Source organism: Fragaria vesca, linkage group LG1, assembly GCF_000184155.1.
Source record: "Fragaria vesca subsp. vesca linkage group LG1, FraVesHawaii_1.0, whole genome shotgun sequence".
Lineage (NCBI taxonomy): Eukaryota > Viridiplantae > Streptophyta > Magnoliopsida > Rosales > Rosaceae > Fragaria > Fragaria vesca.
In genome coordinates, this window is record NC_020491.1 from 14,331,821 (window position 1) to 14,341,218 (window position 9,398).

At 40.9% G+C, this 9,398-nt stretch overlaps 2 protein-coding genes across 2 annotated transcripts in view; one reads left to right on the plus strand and one right to left on the minus strand.

The window, feature by feature from the left end:
• Positions 1–4,215: 4,215 nt before the first annotated feature.
• LOC101291575 (F-box protein CPR30-like) lies at positions 4,216–5,022 on the minus strand. Its single transcript, XM_004289301.1, has one exon. The coding sequence runs from the start codon at positions 5,020–5,022 to the stop codon at positions 4,216–4,218; it is 807 nt and encodes a 268-aa protein (XP_004289349.1).
• A 1,726-nt stretch (positions 5,023–6,748) lies between these two features.
• Positions 6,749–9,398, plus strand: part of LOC101310741 (ruvB-like 2-like) — a 4,061-nt gene continuing 1,411 nt past the window's right edge. Inside the window, exon 1 of the mRNA XM_004288196.1 lies at positions 6,749–7,534. Coding sequence (XP_004288244.1) covers positions 6,786–7,534 — 749 coding nt within the window. The 5' untranslated portion in view covers positions 6,749–6,785. The remainder of the gene's footprint in view (positions 7,535–9,398) is intronic.

Genomic DNA, 9,398 nt, shown 5'->3' on the forward strand with positions numbered 1-9,398 from the left:
CCACCTCCAAGGAAAATTTACCGAAAAATCGGTGTAACCTCCCTTGAAAATGGACAACCCTTCCTAATAATACCTGCAAACACTTCTGAAAATTTAAATCCAACCTTAAACTCCTGGAGCCTCCGTGCTCCCCAAAAACACAACACCACCCAAAATATTTACTAATCTAAACAAATCTTATATCCAACCATTATTAGGTTCAGAGCAACTCTAACAGGAAGAAATGAAACATAATAAATTAACAAGCGGAAGCTATATGATGACTATGCCTCATCCCCCATGTACGCCCGACCTCAACTATGCAATCCTGCAAACTGGGCATTTTTAAAACGAAGAGCCCAGGGGAAAACATTTGAAACACGTTAGAGTGAGTGGACAAAAATAAATTAACGAATAAAATATTTATGTTTCCCCAAATCAATTTCCAAGGAAAATCGAATGCATGCTGCAAGCGATAAAACTTTTATCTCATAAATATCGAGCCTCTCAGGCTCTATAATATATGTATGTATTTACACACGTCCATACTCCTTATATAAATTCATGGGTCTATATAGGGCTACTACGCTCGCGTCCAACGCTCACGTCACGCCTTAATGCGGTGCTACACTACGCCATTAATGTGGACAGACGGGTGTATAAATATGTGTCCATACCCCCTATATGAATTAAACACTCATATAAGGCTACTACGCTCACGTCCAATGCTCACGTCACACCATAATGCGGCTATATGCTACGCCATTAAGGTGGACAGACACATATGGCTAGCTAGCATTTATATACATACTCTCCTCAATATACATATTTATACTCACCGAAAAATCCCATTTTTCGGTAACTCTCCAAGAGAAATAAAAGTGTCAAATTAAATGACGTCAAAACTCCAACAATTTAAATGTTCGACCATGAACCATAGCATGCATATTATTTAAAACAAAAGTCCACTCACAACTCTAGGCATAAGCCCGACGAAATCCAAATCGTCACTTCAGAGAGGTTTCCTCGAACCCTGGCACAAATATAAAATTAATTTCCCAACTAAAACTCCAATATTTAAACAAAATAGGCAAAATTAACCGAGAGCCATAACTACGCTCATCATTACCTAACTTCGATATTCTTAAATCGAAACGATCCGAACTTAAATATCATACTCGGTAGCCGTAATTACAACCTCCCCAAAAATACGACTTAAATCCTACGGCCGGATTCTACATTAATTAACCACCAAAAATACCACACTTCGGAAATTCATAAACCTATCCAAAACTCATCCAAAAATTCCAATATTTCATATCAAAATACTCCTCTTAATATTCCACATTTAAAACCACAAAAATCTCCTACACAGCGGCGGCTCCGCCGGCAGTGGCGGCCGGAGGCCGATTCCGGCGACCTCCAATTTCTACCAAATTTTATAAGAATAATCCTCTCATCATGCTCTACAACTTTTTTAACTAGCACAACACCCAATTCCAAGCCTAACTAGGTCAATCGAGCAAAAACATCATAAAAGCCCTAGAAAATTCAATTCCACATTTCTCCTTACCTAGCTCAAGGGAGGGGAAGACCTTTGGAGGGGTTGTTACACGGGAGGAGAGCTCTCTTTTGAGCCAAGCAGCTCCGGCTATGGCGGCCGGAGGAGGGAGTTCCGGCGACGGAGGGGTTAACACAGTCGGAACTTTCGGGGAAGATAACTCCTTCATGGCGGAGCTAGGGCGGCTCTCACCGGCCTAGAATGGAAGCTGGGTTGGAGGCCGGTCGTTTGGGACCGGTGCGGCAGTCTCCGACGGCCGGACGGCTGCGGACGAGCGGCCGGAAGTTCCGGCTGCGAGAAAACTCGGGGATGAGATCGGGAGGGAGAGAAGAAGAGAGAGGGAAAAGAAATGGGGTGTTTGGGCCTCACACCCACCCGGTCCAACCCCATATATCCACCCACTCCAAAATAAAACACCTCGAAAAAATAATACCCGAATAAAAATTACCTTTTACTAGCTAAAATTTACCATTTTTACCGTCGTCGTATTTTCCTCCTACGAATAATCCTCCGCACATAATCATCCCCGAAACCCCTCTAGGGACCAATTAAACTATTACCTCAATGACAGAGACGGTAAAATTCTTATTATAATCAAGCTAGTAAATAAAGTAAAAATTTAAGGGTCGGGATGTGACAAAATCTGTCAAATATGAATCGTTCAAGTTCATAATTAATAAATTACACTTACGAATGCATTAACAATTTTCAATATAGCTGAAAATTTGGAGAAATGATCTACTTATAAATACCTATAAACTAAACAGTTAAGATGTAGATATAAGATCGAAAGGTGGGATAAACCGAAAAGTCCTCAACAAGTCCTAAACTTAAGGGTTCTCACTAGAATGGCTCCCTTTTAGTTAGTACATAAGTTTTAAAGATATACAATCATCAGCATTCTTTTTGCTGACCCGAGAGAGATACTGCTTAGGGGTGGGCATGGGACGGGATTGAGGTCATCCCACGTCCCATTCCGGTTGTTACACATGGGACGGGATCGGGACGGGCCTTACATTTTTCAGACTCGATCCCGCCGGGCCTAATCCCGGATGGGACGGGACGGGATCGGGATGGGACGGGCCCAATCCCGGCCATCCTGCATCAGTATCTTTTCTTCTAGAAATCGTACAGTTACATTTGAAATTTCATCTAGGTGTCTTCATAAGATTTGTAGTAGACATCTTAATGTCCATTCCAGAATTTGAATCACTTGAAAATGATTTTCTCGATTAAGTTATGATTTTTTTAAGTTTAGGGTCTGCATCTATAAATTCTGCATGTCAATTCTGTGATTCTGAACCAGTTGGCTTCTTTTCAAAAACTGTACAAATTGGTTGGTTATGTGAGTTTAGTGTTCTCATGAAAGTTACATAAGACATCCTAAAGATTATTTGAGAGTTGGAATCTCTCAAAAATAAGTTTTCTACAATTAGTTATGAATTTTGAAAGTTAGACGGGACGAGCCCAATCCCAACCATCCTGCATCAGTTTTCGTTTCTTCTGGAAATCATACAGTTGCATTTGAAACTTCATCTTGGTGTCTTCATAAGATTTGTAGTAGACATCTTAAGGTTCATTCCAGAATTTGAATCACGTGAAAACTATTTTTCTAGATTAAGTTATGGTTTCTTAAAGTTTAGGGTCTATATCAGTAAATTCTGAGATTTGAACCAGTTGGCTTCTTTTCGAAAACTGTACAAATTGGTTCGTTATATGAGTTTAGTGTCTTCATGAAAGTTATAGATGACATCTTAAAGATCATTTGAGAGTTGGGATCTCTCAAAAATAATTTTTCTACAATTAGTTATGAATTTTAAAAGTTAGACGGGACGAGACGGGCCTGACAGGACTCAAAATTTCAATCCCGCGTCCCGTCCCATTGTTTCTCTAATGGGACGGGACGGGACGGGACCGGTGTTTTTAGTTTCAAATCCCGCCGGGATCGGGACGGGACCGGGATTTACGGGATTTGTGCCCAGCCCTAATACTGCTTGTAGTCGTCCCTTATATATGCCTTCACTAAGTGACTTAGCCTTCTCTAAGTGTCGTTAACAATTACTTAGGTCTATCAGATAGTCGACTCCCTCATCTCTAGCAACCACAGATAAACCAAGACCTCCCACCAATCCCATAAGATTCATTGTTTAGATCAATGCAGAGTGATGAGCAAGATAAACCGGCAAGTCAAGCATTAAGCATCCATGACATAAGAGAAGGGTACAAGCTAGGAACTCATCAACAGGTTCAACTTCTAAATGCATGGTATAAAGTAAGCAGAAAATAAACAAACTTACATATATCATTTGTCAACAAAGAGCAAAGATTATTCCTTCCATTTCAGCTTTGTGAGACCTTCTGATGGGTTTCAAGTATCTGGACTTGCTCTTTCTCTTCTACCGGAAGATAACCACTCATCCAAAGTAGACTCTCTTCATATTCGATCATACCACGCTGTAGCACCTTCAAAACATGCTGCCAAATATCGTTTTTGCTTAGTTTATGATCAGTCCTCATTAACTTAAACCCTCTAGCAGTCGGATTTGCGGCAACTTCTGAACTACATTCAACACTCAAGAACTCTCTGATACATGAGGGCCGCTCCGGCAACTGAGTCAGTGGGTGGCGCTTTAAGCTATAGAGCATAGTCCACGAGTCACTGGAGTCATATTCTCTCATGATCCACAAATGAACAGAGTTAGAACAAAAATCTGATACACACAGGCACCCTCCACAAACCCGGCCCCAATCTTGGTACTATTATTGGTTAAAATACCAAAAGGCAGTTCCATCCTTCGGAACACCTCCTTTGCCAAGTCAAAACAAACTAGTTCATAGTTAATGAGGAAGTCATCATTTATTAGCCAATGAAGTACCTCACTAAAAAGAGTCCCCTGCTGATCAAAGACGTCTGTAACATCTGGAACAATATTGGAACTATGGGATTCAATCCTCTCCCAAACGTGAGTTCTCAATGAGAACATAAAGATCTCGTGTTTGTGGATGTGAGTCGAGGCTACCAAAACTTTGTAGTCATCCGTGGCCGATAAATATCCCACACCGTAGACGTAGTAGTTTTGATGTGAGGAAAAGCTTCGATCAGGTAACTGCTTCAAGAGTCCGGTTGATGGGTTGTAGATATAAAACAACTTCTCACCAACAGCTACAAATACCAGACCATTACAGGAGCCCAGTAGATTGACATGTGGTGGCTTTTTGACAGAGGAAGGCTCTTCAGACGGCGGCCTATCCGAGGGTACGCGTAGGGGTTTAGGGGCGTTGGAGAGGAGTATGCGGTTTAGGGTTTTCTGCCGACGAGCTGCTTTGATTTGTGATTCAGCAAATTTGGGATCTAAAAGTATAATGGAACGCAGACGTTTCGAAACGCAGGTGAATCGGATTAAGGACTTCACGGGCAATCTAGAGAAGATGTTAAGTATAATCTCTTCGGGTAGCTCTTCAGCCTCTTCTTTGTGCACCATTGCCCCAAAACTTTTTAATTTTTCTGAGGAGGCCATTGCACCAAACCGAAGATGAGAGCTAAAGCAATGATCAAGAGACCAAAACTGAAACCCTTCGCTATTAATACGACGATACATGTAGTCTTGTTTAGATACATATTATTCCAAATAAACTAAAGACCTTTTAGGGCTCTTCTTCTACCCAGAATAGGAGAAATTTTTCAGTCCTCCGAAAAACCACGTGACATTATACTATACAGTGGTCCTCACAACTAATAGAAAACCACCGTGTAACATTTTTGACAAGTCATACCAAGGTGAATAAAAGCAGTAAAACCAGACAACTCCAGGAAAAAAAATAAAAAAATTGACCCCCCCCTTTCCCATTAGCTTTGATGTATCCCCTTAACTTCAGAATGGGTAAACAAAGATTGGGTACTGGAATTGATACATGTAGGGGGTACGCTTGCAGACAAACTCAACTCAAGGTTTGCATGCAATTTGTTGTGAGTATGAGATCTACGGAATCAGTAAGCTCTCTTGGTCCTCTTCCAAACTTTGCTCCTTCAGGATCCATTGGATTAATAGCTCATCAAATGGTGGCCAGTTATCAACTCTCACATGAATCCTGAATTGGTCTTCAACTGGTACAACACCAGATCACCACGAAAGAAATTATTGAATTCAAACACTTTCTTCCTCCTCCTCTCTTGTGACCCCCAAATTATTAAAGCAGATATCAATTCAGAAAGAGCAGAGCATCACGAACCCAATGCTAAATAGCACCGCGCGGGAATTTGACCTCCCAATTGAACCAATTTTCAAAATTGCCCACCTCATCCGGTTTGGGGGTTGCGGTTACTGAACTTCAAATTCTGTAGTTAGGAGACAGAGGAGTCGGAAAGTGAGAAGCTTTATGCTTTTGACAGATCCAGAAGGTTTGAGAAAGAGAGATAAGGGGAAAAAGTCCATACCAATTCAAAGAATAAAAGCAAACATTGGGTATAAGGATGATTTTAATTTTGAGATCTCCGGTTAACGACGAACAACAAAGCTAACGAGAAGGGAAGGGGGCAGGGGGTTAATTTTTTTTTTTTTTTTCTGAAGTTGTCTGGTTTTACTGCTTTTAGTTTATTCACCTTGGTAACTTGTCAAAAATGTTACACGCGGCGGTTTTCTATTAGTTGGGAGGACCACTGTACAACACCACGTGGTCCTCTAGGAGGACTGAAAAATTTCTCTGAGAGTAGGCTAGGAGTAGTTCATCACCTATTTTTTGATAGCATATATGAAATTAAAAGTTTAAGCATTTATAAATATGATTTATCAATTTTAAACTTGAACAGTTTCTGTTTGACAGACTTGGATTATCTATTGATTTGATCTAGTTCGATTTCTTAATGATCATTAAATTGGCTGAAATTTGTAAAACTATATATTGACCTAAAACCTAAACAGTTAAGATGACAAATGTATATAATACACCGTTAATAATTAGAAAGTCATTAACTAATTCTCAACTTAGGTGGCAACTGTGCTACACTATTCTTTTCATACTGGGCCCGTAGCAAAAACTAGTTTGTTATTATAGAAAAACTAGTCCATGAGTGTGGCCCGTAGATGAAGGCCCAGAACTGCAAAGACCCACCTCCCATCTCTCTCTCTGCTCCCTCATCTCTCTCTTCTCTCTCTTATTTTCACAAAACCCTAAAACACTACTCCGCCCACATTTCCTCTCCCTCTCTTTGCCGCCAAAAAATCTCACCACCGCTCTTCCTCCACCCATGGCGGAGCTAAAGCTCTCGGAGAGCCGAGACCTGACCCGAATAGAGCGCATAGGCGCTCACTCCCACATCCGCGGCCTCGGCCTCGACTCCGCCCTCGAAGCTCGCGACGTCTCGGAAGGCATGGTGGGCCAGACCGCAGCTCGTAAAGCCGCCGGCGTGATTCTCCAGATGATCAAAGAAGGAAAGATCGCCGGCCGGGCTGTCCTCCTCGCCGGACAGCCTGGCACCGGCAAGACGGCCATTGCTATGGGGATGGCTAAGTCGTTAGGGCTCGAGACGCCGTTTGCGATGCTCGCCGGAAGCGAGCTGTTCTCGCTGGAGATGGGGAAGACGGAGGCGCTGATGCAGGCGTTTCGGAAGGCGATTGGGGTGAGGATCAAGGAGGAGACGGAGATTATTGAGGGGGAGGTTGTGGAGGTTCAGATTGACCGGCCTGCGGTGGCCGGAGCGGCGTCGAAGACTGGGAAGTTGACTTTGAAGACGACGGAGATGGAGACGGTGTATGACTTGGGGGCCAAGATGATTGAGGCGTTGGGGAAGGAGAAGGTGCAGAGTGGGGATGTGGTGGCTATTGATAAGGCGTCGGGGAAGATTACGAAGGTGGGGAGGTCGTTTTCGAGGTCCAGGGACTATGATGCGATGGGACCGAGTGTGAAGTTGGTGCAGTGTCCTGATGGGGAGTTGCAGAAGCGTAAGGAGGTTGTGCATTGCGTCACGCTTCATGAGATTGATGTCATCAACAGCAGGTAATAAGAATCTCAGCCTTCGTCTTGTTCATAGTCTTCTCAGAATTGGGTTTTATGCTGTGGAAGTTTCTGTTTGTTCTGCTTATTGGTTGACATTCCTAAAATATTATGAATTTCTGTTACTAATGATTTTGAATGGGTGTTTGTATGATATATGTTAAAGTGTTTAAGCCTGCCAGTTAGGTACAATCACATTTAAGGAATATATTGCATCGCAAGCGTGCTGCTGTGAATAAGTCTTTGAATATATCTTTTCAATTTAGCAGACTTGGTTGATTGATTGTATTCAGGGTTGCTTTTGTCTTTGATTAGTTGTATCAATTCAAAATTTTCAAATGGTTCTTGCATGCACAATTTCAGTCACAGGAAGATACATATTTATGCATATAAAGATGTAAATGTTCTCCATTGCGGGTTCTAAGATGCAGCTGTGCAATAAATTGACAGGCTTTGATGAGTTTGATCAATGTCTATTACTAATAATGTAATGTAAACCCACCAGCATAAATTGAGCCCTCCTGAATCAAAACAAACTGGAACCAGATTTGAGAAATCATGGATTTATTTAAATGAAGAAGCTTTTCTTCCTGTTCAACTGCATTTATTCTTTTTATGGGTGTTTTTTTTTTTTTTTGTAAAGTAGAGTTCTTTACGTGGCTACATGTAAAGGGTTTGAACCAAAATTCAGTACCTTTAATCTTGAATCGCCAAAGTGGCTCTAGCCAAGTCAAATGGTTGAGAAGTTTACTGGCCTGCTATTGTGCGATTTCTGTGAATTGTTGTCGACTGATCTGCTTACTGAACATTTCTTTTAATGCTCAACTGTTTATATAGCTTTCTTCTTCTTCTTCTTTTTTTGTTCTGAAAAAAAATTGATTTTATGGTGCTACATGTACCGAGAGAAGGGTTTGAACAAAAGTCAGTACCCTTGATCTTGAATTACCAAATTGGTTGTAGCCAAATTGAATGGTTGAGAAGCTTACTGGCCGGCCATTGTGAGATTTCTCACCTGTGTCAATGGATCTGCTTACCGAGCTTCTCACATTTCTCTTGAATGTTTTTTGTTTGTTGTTTTGAGGTGGCTCTTATGAGAAGGGGAGAAGAGGGAACTGGCATAAGATATTGCCTTTTCAAGAGGCCCTTTTCTAATATCAATATGTTAACTGAGTCAACTTCCCCGCAAATTTGCTTTGACTCCCCAGCTGTTTGCTTCTGTTGGTGCCTAGTTGCTTACATCTTTTTGCTTCTTCTTTTTTTTCCCCTTAATTTGGGTAACATGTGTTACCTGCCAGGAAAACCTTTATAGCATACCTTTCAGAGCCATCTGATCTGGTAAATGTAAAGTAGAAAGAGAAACCTATGTTAGTAAAAAGGTGATGGAAGGAGAACTCGTGTAAAACCTATTGACTTACATATGGGACTCGGTTGGTAAAAGAGAAAACATTCTCTTGTGCTCAACATTGGTTCCAGTGTTTCTCTCTACCTACAATGAGTTTTCTTCTTGATGTCTGTTACAGATTTTGGTATGTAAAAGTCTGTTAGATGAGCTTCCATTCAATTGCATAGATTCAAACTTAGTTTAATGGTTATTAAGGTGTACTGTCATATATATGGAGTGTCTTCTTTCCTTGAATACTCATGCACATAAATATAAACTTTCAAGATGTTTAAGAATCTCGAAATGTTTCTCATTCTGTTTTCATGTTTTTGTTTTGGATTAATGGTATTGGTATTATAATAGTTGTGCTTGTATTACAGTTCAAACAATTGTTGAATTGTATTTTGAACTGTATGCAGTTGAACATCCCCTTTTACAAAATATATATATATATATATATATATATATATATATATATACANAGAA

What these genes read in the sequence shown, in the direction of transcription:
- LOC101291575 (XM_004289301.1), bottom strand. Translation starts at nt 5,022, where the DNA reads ATGGTGCACAAAGAAGAGGCTGAAGAGCTACCCGAAGAGATTATACTT.